Source organism: Hevea brasiliensis, chromosome 16 (genome assembly GCF_030052815.1).
Source record: "Hevea brasiliensis isolate MT/VB/25A 57/8 chromosome 16, ASM3005281v1, whole genome shotgun sequence".
NCBI classification, from domain to species: Eukaryota; Viridiplantae; Streptophyta; class Magnoliopsida; order Malpighiales; family Euphorbiaceae; genus Hevea; species Hevea brasiliensis.
The window spans coordinates 63,120,227-63,147,631 of NC_079508.1; the positions used below are offsets into that span (position 1 = coordinate 63,120,227).

The 27,405-nt window shown below is 35.7% G+C and overlaps 4 protein-coding genes and 1 pseudogene across 5 annotated transcripts; 1 reads left to right on the plus strand and 4 right to left on the minus strand.

The window, feature by feature from the left end:
• Nucleotides 1-1,135: 1,135 nt before the first annotated feature.
• On the minus strand, nucleotides 1,136-2,992 carry LOC110671598 (cinnamoyl-CoA reductase-like SNL6). The gene is made up of 5 exons (XM_021834099.2): nucleotides 2,718-2,992; nucleotides 2,358-2,530; nucleotides 2,079-2,264; nucleotides 1,823-1,976; nucleotides 1,136-1,722 (listed from the first exon to the last, which is right to left on the minus strand). The coding sequence occupies exons 1-5, from the start codon at nucleotides 2,926-2,928 to the stop codon at nucleotides 1,418-1,420; spliced, it is 1,029 nt and encodes a 342-aa protein (XP_021689791.2). The 5' UTR covers nucleotides 2,929-2,992; the 3' UTR covers nucleotides 1,136-1,417.
• A 701-nt stretch (nucleotides 2,993-3,693) lies between these two features.
• Nucleotides 3,694-10,860, minus strand: LOC131174465 (proline-rich receptor-like protein kinase PERK8). Its single transcript, XM_058137912.1, has 8 exons — nucleotides 9,770-10,860; nucleotides 8,053-8,463; nucleotides 6,236-6,322; nucleotides 5,740-5,810; nucleotides 5,393-5,475; nucleotides 4,967-5,114; nucleotides 4,396-4,557; nucleotides 3,694-4,308 (listed from the first exon to the last, which is right to left on the minus strand). Exons 1-8 carry the CDS (start codon nucleotides 10,812-10,814, stop codon nucleotides 4,090-4,092), a joined length of 2,226 nt encoding a protein of 741 aa, XP_057993895.1. The 5' UTR covers nucleotides 10,815-10,860; the 3' UTR covers nucleotides 3,694-4,089.
• A 2,693-nt stretch (nucleotides 10,861-13,553) lies between these two features.
• Nucleotides 13,554-16,456, minus strand: LOC110671597 (glucan endo-1,3-beta-D-glucosidase 1). The gene has a single exon (XM_021834098.2). It carries the CDS (start codon nucleotides 16,058-16,060, stop codon nucleotides 13,844-13,846), a length of 2,217 nt encoding a protein of 738 aa, XP_021689790.2. The 5' UTR covers nucleotides 16,061-16,456; the 3' UTR covers nucleotides 13,554-13,843.
• A 4,124-nt stretch (nucleotides 16,457-20,580) lies between these two features.
• Nucleotides 20,581-25,720, plus strand: LOC131174477 (uncharacterized). 2 transcript variants are annotated; one of them, XM_058137953.1, is made up of 7 exons: nucleotides 20,582-21,050; nucleotides 21,885-22,007; nucleotides 22,188-22,373; nucleotides 22,465-22,546; nucleotides 23,116-23,180; nucleotides 23,301-23,533; nucleotides 25,596-25,720. In XM_058137953.1, the coding sequence occupies exons 1-7, from the start codon at nucleotides 20,766-20,768 to the stop codon at nucleotides 25,606-25,608; spliced, it is 987 nt and encodes a 328-aa protein (XP_057993936.1). In that variant the 5' UTR covers nucleotides 20,582-20,765; the 3' UTR covers nucleotides 25,609-25,720. The 2 variants fall into 2 exon arrangements, with proteins under 2 accessions (XP_057993935.1, XP_057993936.1); XM_058137952.1 differs by lacking the exon at nucleotides 25,596-25,720 and having other exon boundaries at nucleotides 20,581-21,050; nucleotides 23,301-23,803.
• LOC131174476 (protein trichome birefringence-like 19) lies at nucleotides 25,088-26,467 on the minus strand (annotated as a pseudogene).
• Between the last annotated feature and the right edge of the window lie 938 nt (nucleotides 26,468-27,405).

Below are 27,405 nucleotides of genomic sequence, written 5' to 3' on the forward strand. Positions count from 1 at the left end.
CATATAATTATGTAGTTAAACTCTAGGCACGATTTATGTTGCATTGATAACTGTTAAAGTGCCATGAATGTTGTTGCGGTAATTTGGAGCAGTGTGCGTGCGTTGGCGTGCGTGTGATGTGGTGTGGACTATGGATAGGACGGGTAGTCACGGCTTGAGTTCTTCGCTGGGACCCGATCCTTCGAGGGGTAGTCACGGCTTGAGTTCTTCGCTGGGACCCTCGATTTGGTTATTAAGTGGAAGTCAGATTTGAGTTCTTGGCACGGGTTGGATTTAAGAGAGCTGTATAGGGGATCAGCTCCCATATATTATGATTGATGCTACAGGGTGCGTGAGTGCTCCAAATTACCTTTTTGATGTTATGATGTGAAAATGTTGTTGATATTGCATTTCATTCCACAGGTTGCATTAGTTTTAGATAGTTATAGAGATTATAGTTAAAATTGATATTTTACTCTCTGAGTCGAACGCTCACTCCTGTTCAAAAATTTTTACAGGCCACAGGAGGATATTTTTTTGAGGTTAACCTGCTTTCTCCCTCGCAGGTCAATTATTACTATTTGTATAAACTTGTTAAATCTTAGAATTTCCGCATGTGTTAGAAATATTTATTTGATTTGGGTCTGTAAACTAAATTATTATTTTGGGACCTGTAAACTTAATATACTATGCATGTTTGATGGATTGGATGAGGGAGCTGAGCTCCCATTTATTATTATGTTGATGAGTATGTGGAGGGTGAGCTGAGCTCCCCAATTGACTATATATTGTGTTTACAGGTCGGGTGAGTCGAAAACTCCCCGTTGGTAAGTCCATTTTATGGCCGGACTCTGTCCGTTTGTTTTCTTGAAATTGGGCCCAAATGGGCCTTAGAGTTGGGTTAATGAACAGTTAGGCTTACTACGGGCCTCGGGGGCTTTAGGCTGGCCCAGGTCCTAGTGCCTGTCCGGCCCATAGGTTGGATCGTGACAATGAGTTTTTAAAACATAGTATAACACGTGTGAAAAGTCTCATAACACATCTCAATTTCTGTAAAAATAAAATTAAAAAACCTTAGGATTTTAGTAAATGGATTATTATGTCAGCGTGATTGAAAGTATATAAGGGACATTTTAGAAGTTTAGGTGCCATTAAATTTGATTTAAATTCAAGTATGAAATGATGTATTTAGTCTTCTTTTCATCATAGAATTATGAATGGGAACTTCACTCCATTATGATAGATACCATAATTGGCTTACAAGTATTAATTAATTCTCATTACTTGTTTCACTTCCCACTCTCATAATTTGAATTTGAGACCTCCTAGCGAAGAAACTAATGGGTGTTGTTGCAAGCTCTTACATCTCTTGGAAGCCCAACAAAGGTCAAGAATTAGCGTCGCAAAAGGCATATATCATCCATGATGGACTAATGGGTCACTGTCTGCAAGATTTGCATTGTGAGCTTTCAAGTAACAATTTGGCTAGCTTTGAATTACAAAGCTTGCTGTGTACTTCTCGTGTTTCTTCCGCTGAGACCACACTTCCAGGCCGCAGTCCATGCCTCTTCAATTCATTTTCCAGCTGCATGCCCTCATCCAATCTTTCCACTACCTTATCAAAGCAAAGATATCGCCCAAAAGCTCCATCATCCATAGCTTCATAAACGCGGACGTGTGCGTCTGCAACCTTATTCACATCTCCAGTTGCTAGTATGCCTCGTTGTAGCATGACCGAGCCCCCTGTATACCATCAACAGCTAATGATCATCAAGGTTTTTCTGGAATCAACAAAGGTATGGACTAAATAGAGTAGAAATAGATCCATCACTGTGATTATTACCTTTAAGATATGGTAGAGAAGTGTCTTTGTGAGCATAGGGGAACGAAGGAGCCATAAGAAGGCCAGGGCAGACTGTTACAAGCTTCACTTTCAATTCCTTTGACTTCCCCCAAGCAGCCTTCTCTGCGGTCGTCTTCCCTAAGGCAAGCCAAAGCTGTCCTCCATTTTCATTATACATCAAGATTAGATGATTCATCTTTGAATTACATGGATTTTTCTGCTAATCTGAAGTGTCAAATGCCAAGAATTTAACTACCTTGTTTTCTCTGCAGAATTCCTCGTTGCTCCAACAACCCTCATCAATAGTTCTGTCTAGATTGTCATCACTCCAGATTGATGCAAGAAGAGAAGAAGTGAAGATACACCTCCTCATGTATGCTGCCCCACTGCAAGCTTTAATAACATTCCTTGCAACCTCAGTCTCCAGGAATGCCATATGTTCCTGCAGATTGTACAGTACAGTAAATTTATTTTTTATTTTTTCAATTTTGCAGTCAAGCAGAATCAGGATCCAGTTTTTGCATAGTAAACTTACTGAATAACCTGAAACTCCATGCGGATCTATGAAAGATGAGGTGTGGAAAATAGCATGACAACCTCTAAATGCATCACAAAGACTTTCCAAATCTTGCATCTTTGCTACCACAACACTTTCTAGTTGGTTTATCTCTTCATCTTTCATTAGTTCCTTAATGTCTTCAAAATCCACTGTTAATGCAAAAACAAAAGATGGGTTTGAAATAAAATCAAAATAGGAACATATAGAAGAAAATAAAATGCATGCTGTTCATCTAGTTAAAATTGATAATAAAAGAATTACAAGAAACCAATAAAAGGAACGCCTCTTTACAATCCATTCCTAAGCACAACCTTGGAAAATATATGTTTTTCCAACCTGGGTTTTGAATGGTGACTCGAACAAGGTAGCCGTTAGCCAAGAGCTCCTTCACTATATGAGAACCCAAGCAAGAATTGCCACTGGTCACACAGACTAGCTTCTTCTCTCTTGCACTCAAACTGGAGCTAAAAGCTCTTCCAGTACAATGGACTTCTTCTGCCCGGAAAGCTGGTAGGATTAACGGTTTTGATAGCGTCGCTCCTTCCATCTCTCTCTCTCTCTCTCTCTCTCTCTCTCTCTCATGTGCGGTATTTAAGAGGGAGAGGCTACCGGATATTGGTGGCGGTAGTAGATGGAGAAGATTAGATGAAATTGCACGAGGGTGGTAAGTGTAGTTTCTTGTGAAGACGAGGAAATCATTTCCGTTATCCGCGTGTCATTTTTCTAAGTTGATGTTACAAATGGCACCCATTCAGTGGGTCAAAAGCCTAGAATCCCAGCCCCACTCAAGAAGAGATGTGTTCTGGAAGAAAAAGAACTAAAAAAGAAAAAAAAAGTTCTAAAATTAACAATTATTAGCATTCCCTAAAATACAAACAAACAACAGGCTGCTAACTGTATATGTGAGAATGACCTTTGAAGGATGATTGTGATAACCTAAAGGTGATAAGCCCATTGTTGATAATATTTAGCAGGTGATTTGCTGCGGTATGCAAAATTTCATGAAATTGATCAACCTGTGCAGACCTTAGTTCCACTCAATGGACCCAAACGCGTCTAACCAAGCAAGGCTACCCCCTTCATATAAGTCGTCACCTCTGTGACACAATGGACCCATCCACCCCATCACTGGGCAACTTTTTAGACTTTTCATATGATTAAGAATTTAAAAATCTCAGAAGTAGAGATAATTGGACTCCAGCTATAGTCAATGCATCTTATCCGATAATGATCTATACCAGTTCAACGAACATGGAATTCTTTTTCCTTTGCCAAAACAGGGATAAGTAAGGAGTATGAAGGCACTTGCATAACTGCAAAGTGCAAAACGCACACAATATGGCCTCAGTAGAAGTAGAAATATATGCATAACTAGGTTCAGAATAATACAAAAAGAAGACTTACATTAATTGGATATATAAATACACAAAAAAAAAAATCAATGAATTTAAATAATAAAGAATACAAAATGGGGCAAACTTAGAAGGAAAATCGTATTGGCCGAGAAGGAGGGGGTGGAGGGAGACTGGACTTGGTATGACCGGGCTCCAAGATGAACAAAATGGTCAAGGGGTCTCAAAATCCAGGATTGAGCCTGTAACCCTTCAGAAATTAGCTGCTATCAAATTCCATTTTATAGATCAGAAATTTAAGATAATTGTTTGCCATGGAAGACTTGAACTCATATCAATTCTGTACTGAGATGCACTTATGGTATGAAGTTACTCTGGCTATGCTCCCAACTCCTCCAGCTACTTTGATTGTTATCAAAAAAATCTGAACTATAGTTCTGACTACCAAATGCCAACCTCTGAAACATTCTAATCTGAGCAGAATGTTGTCTTGAGTCGAAGATTTCACTTTGGCCAGGTTTCATTCCATTAGATAGATCTGACAACTCATCTAACGAGTCCAAAGCTCTCACCACCTGTGGAAGTGAAGCAAGAATCTATTACCAGGTTTGTCCGTTGGAGTAAACAAGTAAGGAAAATACATATTAGAAATACCCAATTACCTGACTCATTCGTGGCCTTTTTGCAGCTGAATGACGCACACAAGCTGCAGCTGCCTCAATCATCCGAAACATTTCTCTAGCTACATAGTTCTTCTCCAGCCTTGGATCAACTAGTGCTACAAAATCTTCATTATCAAGTGCTTCAGCAAGTAATGGTCGAGCCTGACAATAAGTTTCAAGCTGGGTAAACTATATGATATTATTATCTAACTTACCAGAGACTTTTTTCTATAACATCTTCCCTACACTTCTCTATCAAAGAACCCCAATAAAAGGACGGGCAAAGTAGATGATGCTATGCATAACCATCAAGAAATTAACACAGGCAGAATAAGTGAATAATTCAGAACTACTTTGAATTTAATAATGTAAAGGTAGAAAAAGCGGATCAGAATATGTGAATAATTCAGAACTACTTTGAATTTAATAATGTAAGGGTAGAAAAAGCAGATCAGAATATGACACACGTAGCATCAGAATATGTTATAAACCATAAAATATGCATAGACTCTCGAACACATAGCATCCAAAAGACAATAAGTTAGAAACTTAAAATTTTTACAGAACTTACCCATTCAACTACGCTTTCATCACCCAGTGGCTGAGAGGCATCAACAGGCTTACGGCCTGTAATTAGCTCCAAAAGCACAACCCCAAATGAATAAACATCAGATTTTTCAGTCAACTTACCACTTGTTGCATACTCAGGGGCCATATACCTGGAAATTGAAGATCCGTTAAAAGTACAAATAGAGAAGGTTTTGCACGCACCTTAAGGATTTTTTTAACATTGTCTTTAATATATGCAAGTTATGAAAAGCCTATAAATATTACCTTTGTACTAAAAACAAAATCAGACTTATAAAAGAAAATTATAATATAAACCATTAAAGTAATGCCAGCCTTCTTTCGATGTTTTCCTAGATCAATGTTTATGATGCTAGTTTTACCACATAACAGCATCTATCAAAGTTAGAAGCACTTGTGGTTCACCTACCCAAAGGTTCCCATCACGCGTGTTGTTACATGTGTATTTGAATCCAGTTCCAGTGCAATCTTTGCAAGCCCAAAATCTGAAACCTGTAAGAAAACACAAATTTTCAGAAACACAATTCGCTAACAAAAGAAATTATAGTACTTAAGGCCAAAGAATCAGCTTTATTTGCTAAGGCATTGTAACAGGACACATCAGCTACTCTCTAAAATATGATATGCCAATTGCCAGGAAGACACTACACATGACAGGGTGAAATATTCCATCAGCAGTCAAAAGGCATTTGCAATTTTCTCTACAGCAAATCATGGTTCCTAAAAAAAACTTAGATTTTGCAGAAACAGGCATACCCGTGCTTCAAAATTGTTATCAAGAAGGATGTTTGATGACTTGATATCCCTATGGATAATGCGGGGATGACCTGATATGTAGGACAAATTAGAAAAAAAAGTCTCAATATATATTGTAAATAGGAATTCATGTGAGAAAGGAAGGAAGAATATAGTAAATCATGCAAATTCGAGAGTTGAATTTAACTTGTGTGGTGGGGAAATTGCATCCTACAAATTTCCCAAGCTTGTATGCTGTCAGCATGTTAATTTTGGATCAGAATTAAGAACTATTTCAATTTTTCATCAGTCTCTATTCTCATTATTTAAGAAGGTTATACACATATTTATCAATCTTATTGTAAATATTTAGTTGATTTACATTTAATTTTGCATTTATAATTCACCTCTGTATTCTGATTATAATTTTTAACTTGTAGGTAAGTGCTTCAGACTTTTGGGACTCCTGCTGGCAACCAAAATCACAATGCAACTAAGCTGAAAAGGTTAGTCTTACAGTCTTCATGTAGGTAAGCGATGCCACGAGCTGCCCCAGTAACAACCTTGACCCGAATTGCCCAATTCATAACTGGCCTGCCTTTACCTGCAAGAATGCAAGAAATAAGGTTACTAGATTTACAAGAGAGCATAACTATGAAACAAGAAGAAAGAAAGAAAAACTAGCAATAATGAAAATAAATTAAGATTGATTAAGTCATTAAGCCCATGGAGAAAGCAACAATAGGTAGGTAATAGTCCCAAGACAGCACCAAACCCTAATAATCTCAGAAAACCCTAATTGATCATTCATCCCCTAGTCTATACTTTTATCAAAATGTTCCTGATTAAACAGATAAAATCAAACATAGACAACTGGCCAATAAGCAAAAATCACAGGGCTGCATCAACCCTCAACAGAGAATAACTAGGCTATAAGAAGATGAAATTCAAATAAAGATAATAAAGATAAAAAAAAAAAACACGTCATTGTTACTCTGCCAATACAACACAACTATTCTCTGTGAATCTGTTAATTTTTCCAGTTGATGATACCATTAATTTTTTAATTTTCTCCGAAAGATCTTCAAAGATCATCATGCCATCCATGAAAGGTTCAATGCCTAAATTATTGAGCACAAAAAGTTCTGCTTCTGCGTAGAAATACCATATCTGGTCCCCAACATCAGTTGCTTTTTCCCTCTTAGGTTGATTAACCCTATCTTCTACTCTGCCGCTGCATGCTCCAATGGTCTCACTTGCTTCTTCATTGTTACACATGAAAAGACTATTCAGTACAACAATATCACGTCAACCAAAGGGGTCACATTATCCTCATAATGTATATCAAACTTATTGACATGAGAAACTTGACAGTGGTTGAAGGATTGAATTTGATTGTATTTGCTGTGTTTGAAAATTAGTTGAACACCATGGGGGTTAAAATCCACAAGTCACTTGATCATTTAAGCCTAGAATGATACTTTTAAGTCCTTTCTTAAACTCTTGGTGGGCATCCTATTTCTTGCTACTTTCTTATTGACAAGGTTATTAAGAACGTACACCTCTTACAAGTTACACTCTCATCATTGAATTAAATTTCAAAGATTGGTGAATAATCCAATCCATGGTTCGATCTCTTTTAACCTTTCTACTTCCATAGGAAGGACTGATAATCTTGTTTGTGGCATTAAATCCAACACCTTCATTTAGAAAAAATAATTGTTTTAATTATCCTTCCTAAGGGTTCTTGTGCCACAACTGCCGATTTTAACTTGGCAAAAACATCACTCTGTTGCTTTATTTACTGCTTTCGTTGTGAAAGGGCAGCTACTTGCCTAGTAAAATCCAGTGAAATTGGTCCATTATCAAAACTTAATGGAGGAATAAGAAAGAAGGAAATGCAAAAATTAAAATGAAACAAAATCTATTAAGATTGATTTAGAGAAACAAAATAGCAAATAGCAATTAACACATAAGAACAGCTCAAATAAAAAAAAAAAAAAAAAAAAACACTTCAGATTATTCGTCCTTGAAGCTTTCATTTAATGTTTATCTGTACTTCCCGATAAAACTTGTTTAAAGGATCAAAACATCATACGCTTAATAGCCTCTTCTCAGCAAATACCTCATAACCTAATATTTTACCCCACTAACTGCTGTTCTTATAATATATCTGCCAGCATCACATGAATTCACCTAGCAACTTAGTGGGAAATAATAAGTTCAAAGTCAATAGGAAGACTAAGGGTGAAAAATCCACAACTGACATTCATGGAGCAAAAAGTATTCAAATTGAAGAATTTATTCTCTTTTAAGCTCAGAAACATATCTTACCATGGAGATGGTAGTGAAGTGTATCATTTGGGACGTAGTCGTAGATGAGCAATCTTTGATTCTCTGATACACAGTAACCCACTAATGAAACTAAATGGCGGTGATGCACTCGGCTAATAATCTCAACCTCCGCTTTAAACTCACGCTCTCCTTGAGAACCACCCACCTTTAATTGTTTTACAGCAACTTCTCTACCATCCACCAGGATGCCTTTGTATACACAACCAAATCCGCCTTCACCCAAAAGATTTTGTGTTGAAAACCCATTTGTGGCTTGGGCTAGCTCCTCATATGTGAAACATGACCTTGAAGTGTTTACTCCTCCTGGCTCTGAAGGCGAATAGATGAAATCACTGCCAGAAGGGCTTCCTCCCAAAGGTCCATGAGAAAGGGGTCTTAGAAATACCGACTCTGCATGGTAAATGCAACTTTCATCAATTTTTGCTGCAGTTGCAATACAATTCACAATAGATGCCAGCTGTGTCATTCAACAAAAATAAGTTTGATAATTCAAATCAATTTAGAAACAACCTGAAAAGAATATTTGACACTACCTGACCTTTGAGAACAGAATATGAGAAGAACTTTCATGCTAAATTTATGTTCATATCCACAAACTAAATTTTACAAGATGGAAGACAGAAACTGTACCAGTCTGCTTCAAGTTAAGGCTCCACAAAGATTATGGTGGCTACAATTCAAGAATCGAAAATGGATATGGCCTCAAACAGAGTGGAGTGGCAGAACAGAACTTATGAAGCTAAGCCAAAAGGATCAGATACATAGTTATTAAAGGCTCAAGGGGCACTAAGGTGCCAAGGGGTCCTGGAGCATAGGTGCAAGGCGCAAGGCACAAGGCATAGGTGCGCGCTTGAACGAGATGAAGCGCAAAAGTAAAAAAAAAATTAAAAAATCCATAAAAGTCAAATAAATGTGATGCTTTTCCTTTTTCCTTTGGCATATATCTTGAAATAGGTGTAAATGTAATATTTTTAAAAAAAAAAATAATAATAATAGAGTGCTAGTGTTAGAAATATGGGAGGTTTGTGATCTTAGGTGTGCTAATGACTAATTATTAACAATAATACTAATTCTAAAACTCCTAGTGCATCAATATAGGATTCTTATAGATCAACAAATATCAAGTTTAAGTAGTAGTCCTTTTTACCAATGATAATGTACATTAAAGGTGGAAATAAAAAAGGAATGACTTTCTAGAACCTTATGCCCGGAATAAAGGCACATGCCTTAGGCACATAAGGTGCTAGGGTTCGAGTCTGGTGAGGCTTGAGCCTGAGGCATGCCTTTAATAACTATGATCTGATAGATTTTTAAGTAAATTTTTATAAAATTTAATTAATTTGAATAGATTGTATAGCTTTTATCTGAGTTGTCAAATCGCTAGATCTTAGCGACCAAGACTAAAACATCAGAAATCCTTTTAACTCATAAACTAAGCTCATATTTCATTGTATATGAGATAATAAATCCAGTGCAGACACAGGGAAACTTAAGAAAAGACAAATGGATTAACTTTCTAAATTTACTGAGATAAAAATTTACATCAAGATTGAAGTTCAGAGTCCACATCTAGTAAATTAGTAATTATAAACTAACAAAGCCTCTAACAACAATTATAACTACTTTCAATATTCTAGAGAATCAAAAAATGATAGCTGTATGAGGTGTTAACAATAAAGCCGCATCAATTCTTTACCTGAATTCTGCGGGGAGGCAAATGGGGAAGGCATAGTGTGCCCGATATTTGATTTAGCATGCCTTCTCTTTCGTTTATGTACAATCCACACAGCCATCACGAGAAAACTGAGTACTACAAACCCAACCACGATGCCTACTGCCACGGCAGCTCCAGTGTTTAAATTTTCTGCGACTGTGGATGTATTTTTGGAGACATTGGTACGATTAGTTGCTGTTGCAGTTGGCTTTTCTGTAGGGATAGAGGGTAAGGGTGACAAAGGAGAAGTTCCTGTTGTCGATGAATTATCTGGAGGAGCAGGAGGAGGTGTTACAGGCGGCATAGAAGTTGATGGGACAGAAGGAGGTGGTGATGTAGATGTTGGAGGAGGAGGAGAATTTGTTACAGGTGGAGGACTACTAGAATGAGAACTAGATGGTGGAGTAACATTTGGAGGTGCAGAGGAATTTTCAGGGGCCTTTTCTGCTGGTGGAGATGGTGTATCAATGGAAGGAGGCGCAGGGACATTAACAGGAGAAGGTGGAGGAGGGGCAACAGCTTGAGGGGAAGGAGGAGATGCAACAGGTGTGGTTGGGGAGAACTGGGGAGAGGGAGAGCTGCTTGCTGGTGGTGGAGGAGGAGATACATGAGGAGGAGGGGGCAGTGAAGTAGTGACAGCTGGAGGAGGGGCAATAGGTGTTGATGGAGGTGGTGATGTTGGAGGGGCTGGTGGTGGGGATGCTGGGGGTGATGGAGGTGGTGCAGATGGTAGTGGTGTTGAGGGTGTTGTTGTAGATGGTCGCGTTGATGATGGTGGAGATGGAGGGGGGGCAGCTGGAATTGCGGGCCTGGCGGATTGAGGAGGTTGAGCTGAAGAGTTAAAAGAGGTTGAAGGGACCGGGGGATCAGTTGTCTGATCAGGCAAAGTTATTGCAGGTGGAGGTAGAGTGGACGTAGAATTTGATGGTAAAGAAGGGGCTGTTGTTGATGATGGTGAGGTGGCGGAGGATGTTGTTGGTGGAACTGCAGAAGGGGAAGAATTTGGTGAAGGTGATGTTGAGGCCATGTCTGTTTCCAACAAAATGTACGAGAAACTATACCTCCATATCAAATTCTAGACGCGTAAATCTCAAGCAACTTCTCCACTGCAAATGTCCAAATAACTCAAGAACATTCCAATTCAAAAGTTCTCCTCCAAATTACCGGAGGAAACACAGATCTCCAAGCAGATACAGAGCTCAATAAAAACCCAAATTCACAAAAAACGACCAAAATTCAGTACAGAAGTCCCTAAATGACCAAAACTAGACAAAAGAAACTCCAAAAATCCAGCACAAATGACTTCAACTGTACCAATTTGAACCCTTGCTTAACTTCTTCTAACCAAAATCCAAACTTTACACACTACAATGGATTATAAACTGACGTTGGACAAATGCAGCAATATCCATAACACCAAAATGAAAACAAAAAAAAACCCAGAAGCGCAAAGTTCAACAAGGTCTTACCAATCTGTCTCAAATTGAGGATTTCTTGGGGGAGGCTTTGGTTGTTACAGGTTGGAACTTTTGAAATTGAAGTGGGTTTTCCCAAGAAAGCTTTTTTCTTTGACAGAAAAAAAGATGGAGAGAGAAAGTGAGCACACAAAACATGCAAAGAAACGTGGGAGGCAACAGTAGAGAGAGACAAAGAAATTTTGTGCCTTTGAGTCATTCACAGCATGTTCGGATGCTGAGTGAGCACCATCACCATCTTAGCTGTTTTTTTTTTTTTTCTGAAAAATGAATTGCATACAATGAAATTATTTTAGTGGTAAATAGAAATTTACTTGGATTTTTTTTTTTAAAAAAATTTACTTGTATTAGACTTTGAAATAAGATGTTTAGGAATTTATCCAATTCTTATTTTGAAATGCAACATGTGAATATAAGAATTAAGATTCTGCTGTTTTCTTCCTTAAAAAAAAAAAAAAAAAAAAAGGCCTCTGCTGCGTTCTAATTTTCTGAACTATTTCATTTTATAGTGATTGAGCTTTTTGCTAATATTGCTATCAGGCTCTGTCATTCTGTTCATTCTATGAGTTTTTTTGGAAATTGGATTTTCTCTAATCTCAATAATTTCAATATTAAAAAACAATGTAATATTTTAATTTTATTTTTTTAATTTATGCTATTATTTAAATTATCAATTTATTTCAATTAAAAAGTCCATGATCTCAATAACAATTAACAAATATAACGTTCAAACATAAAACTCAAAAAATTAATGATATTGCTTTTAAAAAATCAATTTTTTTAGAAAATTAAAAAATCAATTATGTTTTCCAATTTTGTCTAGTGAATTTTATATTGTTACCAAAAATATTTTCTTATTTTACATCGATAACATAATTAAATCTATTAGATAGCTATATTTTACAAAAAATATTAATAGCGATCAAAATTGAGAAAAAAAAAAAAAAGCGAAGACTCTGCACTGCACTTGCAAGATTGTAGAAGTGCTGCTGAAATAATGGATCCTCGCGTGTATGTTTCAAGAAAGTCAGCTTCCCCTCCGATGACACACCCAGCATATGCAGAGGAATCTTCTCAAGATTCAAGAATGATTTTATGTATTTTTTTCCCGGCAGAGTCTTTCAACTGCCAAGTTGTTTGAATGTGAAATCAAATAAACAAATTTTCAAACAATTATTAGATTGCGTGGATGGCTTCATTTTTTTTTCAAGTCCTTATGTGAGGAAGTTCACAACATAAGGTTAAAATAATTGGGAAGAAGTACATATGCATTATTGAAGTTGTTTTTATGATAAAGTCTTCAATAATTTCATTTTATAACTAATTCACTAATTATATTTTAAATTAACAAATAAATAAAGAAAATAAATATCTTTAAATATCAGTCTATAATAATTATATTATTTAGTAATTAAATTTTACAAGCAATTAAGTTGAGTTTGATGTCTTGATTATAATTGCAACAAATAACTAAAACATCAGTTATTAATTTCAAAATTATAGAGGGAATTTTTTTACTACCTTCAGAATATTAAACCAAAAACAATTACAATGATATAAAAAAAAAATTCAAGAAATACAAATAAAACAGTCTAAATGTGACAAATGCAGCAAAAAGCCAGTTATTATTGTGTGTTATAAATGAAGAAACAAGCAAGCTATTGAACAAAAGAAATGGTAACTGATGTCCATTCTGCAATTAAAGAACAAGAAAACAAATAAACTTGGATGCCTTCGCACATTTTTGCATGGAGGCCAGAGTACCTGTGAAACTCTCTGGTTCAAATTCAATCTGAAAATTGTTGAAACTTTGCATTCAACTATAAAGATTGCAGGTGAAACTATTCTTGCAAGTCCAACCACTATCATAGTGCATTTCAGTGTTTTTTATCTGTTTGAAAGTCAGAGCTAGAACCTTTAAGATCTTTACACATGACAAGCTGAAAGGTTTCATCATTTTTGAGATCAAACCAATTACAACTTTGAAAAGAAATTACTCTCGTGACATGCGATCCCTGATCATGGTAAACATGACTGCTGAATAAGTACACGATTTACGTGTATTCAAAACAAGGGAACCTGGAGCATTTCTCAGTGAACCAACAAATACAAGTGTACATGCAGAATCAATGTCCTGTGAAATCTAAACTTTATACCACATGTGATTCAGATGAACCATTGTAAGCATCAAGCCGTCTCACTTTGATATCCTTTGAAATTAAATCTATATGCCATGCCAAAAGCACAAATATATACATATGGACTCCTCAATATCAGCTAATGACCACGAATTTAGCCCGAAGCTCTAAGAGCAGTGGCTCTGCTCTTAAGCAGCTCAATATTTATTTATAAAATTGCCATACAATAATAAAGCTAATGCAAATCAGAGAATTCATATCTCCATTTCATCTTTGATAGTCGTATAGACATTCGCTATAAAAAAGAACATAAGAAAAATTCACAGAAAGGAACAATCATAAAAGCATACATTACCCCTAAAAAATAGTAGTTTCCACTCTAGGTTCTCTGATTGTTGACTTCATTTCTTATTCAATCCTATATCAATTATAAGGAAACAAATTCAGTGACAATAGTGACCAAACCAGCAGAATTTTCCTCCTCCTTCACACCATTCTTCATCCTCATAACCCCTGCTGTAAATCCACCATAAAAGATTAGAAAGTGAGTTGCCATCATCATGACCATTCAAGTTTCTGATCTTCATCAAGGCACTTTCTTTGTCATAGATTGCTTCCAAGGCATAGACAAATCCTTTCCACCCTTCTCCCACTCCTTCTCTTCCTAAAGCTGGTAATGTCCAATTCACAAGCTCCCTCACAAAGCTCACATCAGAAAACAAAGCCTCACTGATAGGCAACAAGGGCAATAATTGAATTCCAAGCCTACACTCTCTCCATTCAGCAGGTGCAAACCAAAGCCCACTATCCCTCTTGTTAGCCCACAAAACACCCAGCACCCTATTCTCTCTAGTGAAATCTTCCTCGTACAAATTATCACCCTCTCTAACATGCCACCATGTTTGTGCTGCATGAATCTCCATTGCAGTAAGCATTGATCCAATGGCCACGAGATGGGTGTCTCCATAGGCTAATCCCATCAAAGCTGCTGAATAGTATGCATTCACTGCCTCACTTGTGCTCTCCTGGTTCCGTCCATCGGCAAATTCAGTTAGGCCTCCAGCCCAAGAGTGTAATTTATACAAATCAAAGCACCTCAAACGTGGATAATATGAATTTGACCGCCTGCCCAAGTTCATAAAATCAGCCATAAGAGTATAAGCTTGTGGCCTATACTTCCTCCCCCACAATGGGTCAAATTTTGCAAGAACAGCAATGCCATAAAGAAAGTAGCCTATATGATAATGGTGATCATTATAAACTCCAAATCCAAAATCTGCACCAGAATCACTCGAACCTTGTTTGGTGACAATTCCACCCCACTTATCATCATACAGAAAACCATTGGCACCAAATGTACCCTCCAACCATGGCTCAATTGTTTCCTTCAAGTACTTCCTTATCACCGGAATCACATCAAGAAAACCCACCTCCTCAGCTATCAAAGCCAACCTTGCTGCTCTTGCAACCAATTTCCCATAAAAATAAGATGACGTTGTTGTTATAGCTGATGCATTCAAACCCTCAACATCCTTACAAAGTGCAGACACAATTTCAGCACATGATTCCTCTTTGATTCCCTTGATTGAATGCCAAGTTACTGAAATAGGATCAGATTTCAACACCCAGGAATCTCCAACAACACCAACAAGATCACCATCAATACTTTTATACTTAAAATCATTTAAAACAATAACGTTTTCATCCGATAAAAGCTTGACATGTAAGGGATGTGCAAGCATAAGCAAATCCCCCCACCCTTTCTTTTCCCATTTATACTCTAAACAAAATGGTTTAGTGAAGACTGCATCACCTGATACCGCATAGCAAGAACTGAACCGATCAAGAATTGCTTCATATTTTGGGTCACAAACCGGCAATATTGCAACCCTTATCATGCCGGAAAACCCATCAGAAGTAATGGAAGAAAGGCTATGACTCAAATTTATCTGCGAAGAGGAATATATAAGCCATGTTTGACCGTTATTAAGCGTAACGGTGTACTTGGTGAATGAATTATTCGAAGAGAATGAAAGAATGGCGTGGATTGTTGATATAGAAATTGCTGTATTGCCAGTTATAGAACATGTCAAAAAGGGGCTTCCTCTGACAAGAAAAAAACGAAAATTTGAAAAGGGTATATCCAAAGTGACACTGAGATCACTATAAGAAGAGATGATATGACTTTTTTGTGAACCTGGGTAAGTTTTATTTGATGCAGAGATGGTGAGATCAGGAACAAAAATCTGGTACGTGAAAGCTGAATTACGAAAAATAGATGGGTAAGAGATAGAAAGGGAAGAGTCAGAAGATTTGATAAGATAAGGGTGGATATATTCAGGTTGGTCACCATTTTTAAGGGCAAAGTTCTGAAAGAAAGAGTTTGTGGGCAATGGGGAGGAGAGGAGGGAAGGAGAATAGAAGAGAGAAGGATCAGGGAGGACAGAGGATTGGGCTTTAGGGAAGAGAAAAGGAAAAGTTGAAGGCCTGGGGTGGGACTGGGGAGTCATGGTTGAAGCTGGAGGAGGCGAAGCAGGCGGCGGTGATGGAGAGGGACTTGGCGAGGGGGATTTATAAGATTGGCGTTCGCGAGGTTTTTTGAAGGACTTGGTGACTAAGGTTTTAAGTCGTTTGACCCGTCTGCCCAGTTTTTTCAGCATTTTCTTCAGTGGGGACGTGGATTTGGGTGAATTTTTTTTATTTTTTTATTAAGATAATAATTATTAGTTGAGATTTCGTACAGAGGAAAGAGCAAGGAAATGGAGGAATTTGACTAGTTTGTTAATTATGAATTTCCTTCCCCAGATTGGAACGGGAGGGGGAAGATCCAGCGCTTTGTGGGGTTTGGGACCTGGCTTCAAGGTTCTGTTGAAGAAATGGAAAATGGAGGACAAGGGAAAATATAAAAAGTAGGTTGGATTGGAAGTGAAGTTGTGAAGGATTTGAAGTCGGGATTTTAAGGTATGTGATGATTGCAAGATACTTGAGAAGAGGTCCATTGAATCCCAGTAAGTGAAGGAAAGTATAAGAATTTGGGATTTTAAATGTTGTGTGCTTGAGAAGAAAGGAAGCCAACAAATTGAGTTATTATTATTTTTTTTTTTTTTTTATGAGGGGTGGGGAAGTTTTTTTTCTGTCAAGCAAAGACACACGTATATTTAAATTGGAAATAAAAATAAATCATACTTTAAAATCATGTACAGATAATAATAATAATAATAATTATTATTATTATTATTATTATTATTATTATTCAATGTAATTTGAACGCTAATAATTAAATATTGGGGAAGGAATTTCTGTTGTTGCTTAATGGGTTTGTATTAAGCTACGTGGAGTGAATGGCTATCTTTGAAAAGGATGAGTGTCCATTGCATGCTTAGATGTCGGATCAAAAATGAAAAGGTAATTTATACCTAAGTCTTTTGATATATAGCAAAAACTTATAAATTAATTTTTTATATATTTTTAAATGATAATTTGATTTTCAAAATTTAATTTTATTAACAAATTAATACTTACATTAAAATTTTAATTTTGTTAATAAATTAATGTCTATGTTAAAAACAATTTAATATTTGAAATTTTATTTTATTAATTAAATATTAACTATATCTAAAGCATATTCTATAATTACTTGATCCATCTTAATGAAATTTTATAATTCATTTTATGAGATTTTTGTAATTTGATATTTTTCTTATAAATTAATTAATTATGAAAATTATATTAATTTAATAAAAAAAATTAAAACTTCTTCTAGTAAGAAAACATATAATATGTTTTTTAAAGCCTCAATAAATAAATTACATATGTTGTAAATTTTATTAAAAAAATTATAGGATCAAATTATTTATCATAGAAGATGTTAAAATTGTAACTCCCCTAATTTTTTAATAAATTAATTTATATATAAATATTAGTGTTTTATTGTATTAAATATTTGAGAATTTTTTTAAAAATTTTTTGATTTTTAAAATCGAGTTTGATTTTCTGAAAAATGTGAAATTTTTATATTTTTAAAAATTAATTTAAAAACCACGTGATAAAACTAAAAATATATTTAGATTACAAATTTTTATGAGTTTTCTGAAATTTTTGAGTTTCGTTTTTTGTCTCAGGGCAGAGTAAAAATTTAATTTCAGGTATTATGAATCGGATCAACCGAATCAAACTGGACTGGGTCGGACCGGTCAAATCGGATCGGCCCTCTTCTTTTCTTCTTCCTTCTCCCCGCGCATCCCGACTCTCTCCCTTCCCTCTCCCTTTTCTCTCTCCTCTCTCCTCCCCTTACCGCCCCACCGCCACCCAGCCTTTCCTCGGTCACTGGTGCCTTGCCTGAACGCTTCTCCACCGCCAGCCGACACTCGGGTGAAATCCCTTCAACGCACTGTGCGACTTCTCATCTTCCCAGGTCGATTCTGCCTGATCCGGCCACCAATTAAATCGGGTCTTGTCTCAAAACCCATCTACACCTCAAGAGTTTTCCATAGACACTAAGAACACATAAATCTATCAAGCAATTTTATCCAATTTTTGCTCGGGAAGTTTTAGCCTATTTCGATTTTTGGACTAAATTTCTAGCAAATTGTAAACCCTACGAAAAATCCGAGAGTATCGGAGTGCTCCCTTTGACGAAAGCTTCGCGGCAATACCCATTTCAAAATTTTCCGACACCGTTTTTCTGGTGTGTTTCACGGAACTTCGCAGTATTTTTCTGGACATTACACGAGCTTAATAAATTTCGTAAAAATTATGTACTAACCCATGTGTTGTAGGCTTCGCGTAGGTATGCTCATTTCACCAAAATTCGACAGTTACTTAGGTCTGTAATTTCGGGGCTGGTAGGCAAGCTACCAGGAAAGTTTCAGAATCAGGTCGAGATTACAGGCTACCCCATCATTTTCAGACATCTCAGAAGCGTCCCAAGTTTCAGAATTAGCATAGGTAAACCCAAACCCTCATTTTTCTTAATGATCTAAGCCTGATTTTGATTAAAAATCTATAAAATATTCGTGGTATGTTAAAAAATTATAATTCATTTTGAATTAGCTTAATAATATTACTAAATATCGCGAGATAAAATTTTAGAATTTTTAGAGCTCATTTGGGTAGTTTTTATAAAAGGGTTAGTTGTAGGGACTAAATAATAAATTTTCAAATTTTGGTTGTTGACTGTTTGGATAGGCTCAGGAAGGGCCATATGATGTGATTGAGATATGGTTGTGTAACTTGCGGATATAAAAGTGTATTTTGAGCCCTTTTGCAGGTTGGATAAGTTCTAGGTATAGGGAGAACTCTGCAGGATTTTCGGCACAACTTAGGGTGTCTTTGGTTCTTTTTTAAGCTTATATTGAGTTAATTATATTAAATAATTATAATGAAATTATCAAGTGAGTCAAGATAGCCTTCTTCCTCCGTCTAGCCACCACAGTGACCTTGGTTCACGTCTGTGAGTAAAATATTGATTTTAATTATAATTTCAATATTACTATATGTTCAGGCATGCCCATGCATCACTTATAAATATATATTTATGTAGTTAAATATTAGGCACGTTTTATATTGCATTTTTATTTGATAAAATGCTATGGATGTTATTTTATGGTAATTTGGAGTAGTGCGCGTGTGTTGGCTTGCGTGTAGTGTGTGATATTAGATATGGACAGGACGGTTAGATGCGGGACCTGATCCTTTTATGGATAAGTCGGGGTAGACACGGCTCGAGATGATCTCACTGGCCCCCGCATTTGGTCTATTAAGTGAAAAGTCCAGTTTGAGATATACTCGCTGAAAGATGTTGGATTAAGAGAGCTGTATATGGGATCAGCTCCTATATATTGTTTAAATATTATATGGATGTGTGAGTACTCTAAATTATCTTTGTTTACGATGTGAATTGTATGAAAACTATGAAAGTATTGCATTCCACTCTTTACGATGCATTAGCTGTAGATAGCTATAGAAATTGTACTTAAAATCGATATTTTACTCTCTGAGTCGAACTCTCACTCTTATTCACCTTATTTTTTCAGGATATAAAATATTTTTTTTTTGAGTTCTAACCTGCCTCTCTCATTCACAGGGTATCTATTAATATCCGTTATGTTTTATATAATTTTACTAACTTATAGAACTTTGCATATGTTAAAAGTACCTTATTTGATTTTGATCTATATTATAATTGCCACGTTCGATTTGTAAACCTATTAAATGCATGGATAATTTGATTGTATGATAGAGCTGAGATCCCATTTGATTTTATGACATTATGAGTATGTGGAGGGTGAGCTGAGCTCCCCAAATTATTATATATTGTGCTTACAGGTTTGGTGAGTTAAAAACTCTCATTGTATAGTCATGTTATATTATGAGTCTGTCCAATTAAATTATTGAAATTGGGCTTAAAATGGGCCTTAGAATTGTGTTAATGAATAGTTATGTTTATTATGAGTATCGGAGGCTTTAGACTGACTCAGGTCCTAATGTCAGTCTAGTGCATATATTAGGTCGTGACAAAAATAATTAAAATAATATTAATATTACATATACTCATACACTTTATATAAAAAAGAAAATCATTTTTCAAAGTTGATCATAGGATAATTGTGTAATCTATTTCCGGAATTTTTTAATAAGATTTGAACATATAACTTATTTATTTGATTTTTGAAAAAAAATATTATATATATTTTTTAAGTAAAGAACTTTACTTTTTTCAAGCTAATAAAATTTTTATAATTAATTATTTTATAAAAAAATCAACTTAGAAGAATTTTAAAAAATAAATTATAAAATTTCGTTAAATATCAAATACACCTTAACAGAGGCAAAATTAAAAATTAATTTCTTAGTTAATTATAATTAAAAAGAAACTAATTGATATTTTAATAAAATATAATAATTAAAATAAAATAAAAAATATTAAAAATTTAACATCAAAATGAAAAATAAAAAAAATTTATATAAAATTATAAAGATTGAGATAAAAATAAAATATGAGAGGGCAAATAATAGTTTTTTTTTAAGTTCTGCCCCTGCCTCTTAAGTAATTATTTATTTTAATTTTTTTTGTTTATTTTAATTTTAATAGCCGAACGGAATCGCGCAACTAAAATTTTCGAAAATAAATAACTAAACTAAATCCTAAGAAAATAAAAACTAAATTAAATCATTTAAACTAAAAGATTAAAATAAAAAATTAATTTTTTTTTTAGGATATAGTAAAAAATAAAGTTAAATCAGTTTTTCGATTATAATCATATGGTCAACACGGTCTGAACCGGTGCCGTTTCAGGTTAACCCTGGTTAACATTCGCTGATTTTTCAGAGTTTCAGGCAGTAGGTGTACAGATTTCGAGAGCGATGGCGGGATTACTGGCCTGGGCAGCGGATGTTGTTGGAGGTCACGGCGGTGGCCAGACCAATGAAGCAGACGCCATCCCGATAACCTTCACCGAAGAGCAGCAAAACTATGTGCGAGAATTAGATCGAAAGGCAACCTCATTGAGCCGCACGATCCAGGATCTACGGCTCAGACTGCCTCCACCCGACATCTCCCAACGCCTTCCTCACCTCCACGCTCACTCTCTAGCTTCCAATGCTGCTCTTGCTCTGCAGTTGAACGCTCACTCTGCCACTAAGGAACACGTAATTCATCAATTTTATGCTAATTGTGCTCGATTTGTACCTGAGTCTTTCTTTTTGGTTGTTCTATTTGATCCTTATGTTGGAATATAGTGCAGTTTGTTCTTTTTGTTTATGCTTTTTATCATGAATTTTATATGGTGCGGAATTCTTGGAATAAATTTGGGTCTATGATCTGGCTTTTAAATAATTTTTGTTTTAGTTGGGAATCGTTATGATAACATTACAGTTTTTTTTCCTCTTTGATATACATTTTGCTGTTCTCCTTTTTTGGCTTCTGATTTTTCTAGATAGCGTTTTTTTTTTTTTAATTATAAATCTATCTTTATGGTACACATATATTCAAATTTCAGCTTTTTTTTATTTTTTTTTTCTGTGCTATCTTTGAATTTGGTGCTATGATTTCATGTCACCCCTAAATGATGCTTCATATCCCTTGAGCAGAATATCTAAATTGTGCTCGGAGTTATATTTTCTGTGTAACTTTTACTACTTAGTACTTTAGTTACTGAACATGCATATGTAATACATTTAGTTTCATGGAAAATGAGTCTTCATCAATTTACTCCATCCATTGAAATTCTTTAAACACAGAATTTTTTTTGTTTCTGCTCATGATAGTGTGACCATGAGTTATGATAACCATGAGTTATAGTGTGACCATGAGTCATGATAACCATGGGTTACTTGGATTGGTTTTGTTCTAAAGTTTTACCATATGTTGGGGTGACGTGTTTATCTATATGGATGAGTTTTGAAGGCTGATCTAATCCCTCTTTCAATAGTTGATTGTTCCCTCTTCATCTATTAACAGTTTCCACTCATTGTTATGACCAGGCCCAATTGAGAGAGGTAACTTTGCTGGAAGAAAATGTTGCATATGAAAAGGCTATATCAAATTGTGAGAATAAAATACAGGAGAAAATTCAGGAAGCAGATTTACTTCAGAGGAAGTTACAGGTTGGTGCTGAACTTCTGGGGCATGCCTATATTTCACTGCTAATGACTTTCACATAACGTGTAGCTTTTTTCTATTGAAAGGATTCTCTTTGACTGAATCTTATAGTGATGAAATCTCATCAAATTTACAAGCTGACTTCTAATCATTTGAATTTATCTGCATCAAATTATTAATTTCAGGAAATGGATGAAAATGAAAAGAATTTGAGACAGGAACTGGAAAATGCAGAAACTGCGCTGAACACCAGTCAGTCTGGAAGGCCTGGTGAATCAGTTGTATATGAAACAGAAGTTGAAACTGAACCAGATACACTAGCTACAAATTCCACTTTATTGGAGAAGTTGGAGAACAAGAAAAAAGAACTGGTACGTTATACCTTTTTCTCTATGTCTTGCAAATTTTATCCCCATTAGGTTTGCCATTATTGGGCACTGAAGATCTGCCTGATCCTCTCAGAGTTCAATGGAAGAAATTGTTCAAGATTTAGAGAAAAAATGGGCTCAAGTTCAAGATAGTGCTCTGAAGCAGCCTATGCCAGGTATTTATATCATATGTTTTGTAACCATTTTGCATGAACCTTTTAGAATTTTATGTGGATGTGTTTGCATACACAATCACTTGAACGCACAACACACATGCATAGAGGGGCTGAGATTAGGATTCCGGTTTACATCTTTCCCCCCTTTATGAGAAGGTAACAAAATTACGAAAGGAAAAGCTTGATTTGATTTTAGGACATTAAGGCTTAGCTTTTCCCTTCACCAGCAAAGGAAAAGGGTTTCCTTATACAGAAAACATTTTAGTCATCTATCTAGATGTTTCTTTTGCAAAAAATCCTTTTTGGGAATAGATCACAATTCAGAAAGAATCTATTCCTAGGCTGCAAGCTGGCTTACACTTTGAGTTTATGATTTGATCGTACGTGGCAATCTTATGACTTGGTCATAGAGTTGTTGTTTCCTCGGTTTCTCTTCTTGCAGTTTCATGTAAATTCATTTCTTTAAATGTATAATGAGAAAAATTAATGATTAATGGAAAATATTTGACATATTGGAACTGTCAACTCATACCAGGGAATTTGAATTACAAGTGATTTCTGTTTTGCAGCGCAGAGAGAGAAGATATTGGATAAACAGCTTCATAGCTTAATTGAGCAACTAGCAGCAAAGCAGGTGAATTTTACAATTTCTTATGGCTTTATAATTTTCTTTCAGCTAATGTATTATTATGTGTGGTCGATGTCTTATGAAGTGAAACGCCATCTTTTACAAATATAGCCTTCTTGTTTGTAGGCACAAGCAGAAGGCCTGGTCAGTGAAATCCATTTGAAAGAGATGGAGCTAGAAAGATTAAATGGCTTGTGGAGGCAGCTTGAAAGCAGCAATGCAGAGGCCAATACTGCTAGAAATCGGTTTGGGAGAAGCAACTCAGGCAGAGGATTTGCTTCTTCGGATTATATTTCTGACAAGCTTCCTTATTCAACTGGTGGTCAAACAGAGCAACAGCAGAGGCTTATGCTAATGAGGTCGGCTTTTGTGCTGTATATTTTAATGTTGCACATCATAGTCTTCATCAAGATTTCATTTTGACTAGCATCCGGATATACTCTTTCTTGTCTTCGAAAGATCTTTTTTTTTAATTAATATTTTTATTGCTTGTTGAACATGATGTATTATCTCTACTGTATAGAACTTATTTTGATATTTTTATACTCAGAAAAGTATAATTGCTATGTTGTTTTAGACTAGTGGTTGTACTAATATTCTCTTATGTATATTGAATGTTCTATTTATCATGTCTCGTACATATTATGATTCTGCTGACTGAAACATCTTGATTTACCACTTCCCTTGCATCTTTTGTGGTCTTTTGCATCTTTTGTGGTCTTGATCATCCTCTTAACCCTCATCACCTCTATCATGAATCCACCATGATAGATTAGCATGCGAATTTCCCTCACCGTAACCTTTCAAGTTTGTAATCTTCTTCAATGTGTTTACTGTCATAAATCCCTTCCAAGTCAAGGATGAATTTTTTTCATGGACATTCCACGGGCACTCTTAAAAAGACGACATCAGAAAATAAAACCTTAATCATAGGCACCAAATTCAGCTCCTGAATCCCCGGCTGGCACTCTTTGCCTCTGCTGCTGCAAGAATCTCTATGGCAGCAACCGTCGATTTAAAGACAACAGGATGGTTAGAATTGTAGGCTATAAAGCATAGAGTCAAGAACTTTAATGAAGACAGACTGTAGAATGTTTTCACTTGTCCCTAAATAATTACAGGCCTACCTAGGAATTATGAAGTGGTAAATAAGTGAAGAGGTTACATTCTTTTTGGATGTGAAGTTGAGGAAGATGATACTTATAATAGTCATTCAAAACATTTATTAGTATCTGTGAGCAGCAATTTTCACCCAAATGTAGTGACATTTAGTAACTTGAAATCCCTAGTACTATGCTCAGGAAGAGGTAGAATAAAGCAAGATTTTTAATGATTTTAAAAACTTAATAAATTTTTATTGTTTGAGCAAAATGAAGGATTTTTAAAGTTTTGAGATTTTAATGAGGAAAATTTTAGCAACTTATTGTTTAGTGAGTTGAAAATTTGATTTTTTTTATTTATTTTTATTTTTTAAAAACCTTTGAAAATCATACTCATTCCTTATAAAATCATGAGCTCTTTCAAATATATATATATATAAACCTTAAAAAAACCTCTCATTACCTTATAAAACCTCCTCTCAAACAGAATGTACGGACAAATGTAAACTTGATATGGTGTGGAAAACTGCCATGTGATACCACCTTATTGCAGCCAGTATTGTTAAGAGCCAAGTGATTTTCTTGAACTGCAATCTTTAATTCTTTATTATTACTTGATAAGAAAATCCCATCAAAACAGGTTTATCTGCTACATGCATTGAGATCATTTGTACCGTCGCAGAACTACTGAAAAACCAATGAGATTTCAAATTTCAGCTTTTAATTTACGTCAAAATAACAAATCATTGCATTATAAAGAATACTCATTAAATAGTATTTGCAACATATATGTAAAAAATGTATCCATAAACATCAAACAATTTTCTGCGGCTCACCACGAAAGGATCTCTGAGCGTCCCTCTTTATTACATAAAGCAGAAACTCATTCCAAGTGTCAATGGGGCCTGGCAAGCACCAATGAACACAGTCGGCTACGGTCACATTCCAATGCAGCGAGTGTCCATAATGATTTGGATGTCCATCTGGTCTAAGCAGCATTGCTTCAGTAGTAGCTAGCAGCACAAATTTCAAACCTCTCTTCCTCCCTTCTTTCTCTGCTTTCTTAAGTTCCTCAACCTGTGTTAAGTAGAATTCTAAGTTATAATCTTCTAGCTTCATTTCTTCACTTGTATAGGGTTTCGTCCTTGGACAACTCCCTCCTGCATTCCAAGCCCCATTCTCAAAGTGGGATGGGGAAAATGTCCTTAAAAATGTTATACCCTTGAATCCTTTTAGCCTCAGAAGGGTCCTAAAGGCAGTTCGAAAGGCCATCCTGTATCCATAGTACTTAGTAACAGCAGTAATGTTTTCTTTATTGCAGTTGTGACAGCTAACAATCTGGCCATTCAAGTAGTATATCAGAGGACGAAAGAACCATTGTCCGGCAGAGATGACCACATAATCAAAATTTTCAATCTGACTTGCCCATGCCTTATCAGCCTGGTCTAAGTAAAGGTTCATCAGGCTGTTGAGAGAATGACCACTGGGGTCTGCATCGCAGGATTTAACCAGGAAGGAGACCATAAAGTGGCTAAGGTAAACCTGTAATCACTATAGAACCAGTACCTGAAATATGTTGTATCTGATGTATATTTGTGAGAAACATCCACTGGGTGGACCACCTAAAAGACGTTGCAGAGTAGAAATGAGAGCACATTCTCTTTTGGGTTTCAGTTTAGAATCATTATGCTGGAGCATGCTTAGTAATTGAATGGAAATGAGCATTTGAGAACTTACACTGGCTAGGAGACACAACAGTGATTGCATTTGGTTCCTTCCCACTGAATCCCCAACAAAGGCCATCGATTTCCCTCTAACAAGACCCAAGAACTGCACTGTGTTAAAGAAAGGAAGCTCACATTCCTCTGGTCTCCATCTCCATTTCATGAACTCTGTATCAGGCCTCCCAAATTTCATGCAGTTTTGCTGATCTATGATCAAATTGCAGGTTGCATTAGTATAGTAAGGTCCTCTGAGATAAGGCACCCATTTTCCAGTAAAAATATCACATTCCTTCACTCTTTCTCTGCTTCTCAAATCACTGATATTGACACTATGAGATGGTAAAGGTGAGCGCGAATTCTTCAACTGATACAGAGGGATTATGGTGAGGAAAAATAAAGTGAAGGCTATCAGGAACAGCCTTTTCTGTGAGCTCTTTCCACTAGAAAGCTCAGTGGCATGAAACTTCATGGTGGGGAGTAATTGAAGTAAATTTGGTAGTTTGTGTCATTTTATACAGTGTGTATGAGCAGTGATGTGATTTAATTGTGTAATTTGGAAATGGATGCTATGTTCATGATAATTAATTTCAAACAGCTCTTTTTGGTTGATTTGGCAGCTCTTAATAGGTGAGGTTTGCGTGCGCCAGCTAAATCCTCCAATAGTAGTCGCCTTTATTGTTTGGCAAGGCATCATGATATCTTTGCAAAGTTCTAAAGCAGAAGTTCTAATTGCTTTTGTTTCATATTAACTTAATTTGCTAGTATCATGCCTTTGTAGATTAGAGTTTTTGGTAGAATAATACTTGTATTATTGCCTATTTAGTTTTTCAATAGTAGTCGATCGAATGCTTTATCTCACAGTGCAAAAAGTCAAGATTTTAAACTCTCACAATTGTTCTCCCTTTAGAAATTCCCAAGGCACTTAGAAGAAGTCTTAAATTGTTTGTTGCTCGACGTGCACTTAATGGTGTGTACAACTCGTTAAACAACTTGTTAAATAGTATGATTAAACAGAGAAGTACTGAGACACTTTTCTTGTAGCAAATAGTCTCCAACAATCATGAAGTTCATGAATTCCTTGAGACAGTTCATGGTGGTTAGACTCAAAGGTATCTTGAGATGTAAGTAGATGAGTTAGTGCTAAGTAACAATGGCGTGGCTTAGGAGGAAAGCAATTGATGATCCCAAATTTTCCACGTGTGAATATGGTCATTTGCCCTCTTCTTTTCCAATTTTCTTTTTCAAGAAAAGAAGGTCACTCTTCTTTTGCCTTGACAATACATGGAGATGGGGGTGCTGATCGTCCTTATCGCCTCCATTAGGGTCTCTGACATAAATTATACTCTGTAACTATCCCAGTATTATGACATGTTACAATCAACTTTCTATTTTATTTTCGTCTTAGAT

Bases quoted from the DNA above. Each gene is read 5' to 3' on its own strand.
- LOC131174477 (XM_058137952.1), top strand. From the start codon at position 20,766: ATGGCGGGATTACTGGCCTGGGCAGCGGATGTTGTTGGAGGTCACGGC. The intron at 21,051-21,884 runs GTAATTCATCAA...TGTTATGACCAG, and splicing joins ACTCTGCCACTAAGGAACAC to GCCCAATTGAGAGAGGTAAC. The intron at 22,008-22,187 runs GTTGGTGCTGAA...TATTAATTTCAG, and splicing joins TACTTCAGAGGAAGTTACAG to GAAATGGATGAAAATGAAAA.
- LOC131174465 (XM_058137912.1), bottom strand. From the start codon at position 10,814: ATGGCCTCAACATCACCTTCACCAAATTCTTCCCCTTCTGCAGTTCCA. The intron at 6,323-8,052 runs GTAAGATATGTT...GCATTCTTGCAG, and splicing joins ACTTCACTACCATCTCCATG to GTAAAGGCAGGCCAGTTATG. The intron at 5,115-5,392 runs GTAGGTGAACCA...TTCAATTTCCAG, and splicing joins CGCGTGATGGGAACCTTTGG to GTATATGGCCCCTGAGTATG.
- LOC110671598 (XM_021834099.2), bottom strand. From the start codon at position 2,928: ATGGAAGGAGCGACGCTATCAAAACCGTTAATCCTACCAGCTTTCCGG. The intron at 1,977-2,078 runs GTAGTTAAATTC...AATGGAGGACAG, and splicing joins AATTCTGCAGAGAAAACAAG to CTTTGGCTTGCCTTAGGGAA. The intron at 1,723-1,822 runs GTAATAATCACA...GATGGTATACAG, and splicing joins TTCTCTACCATATCTTAAAG to GGGGCTCGGTCATGCTACAA.
- LOC110671597 (XM_021834098.2), bottom strand. From the start codon at position 16,060: ATGCTGAAAAAACTGGGCAGACGGGTCAAACGACTTAAAACCTTAGTC.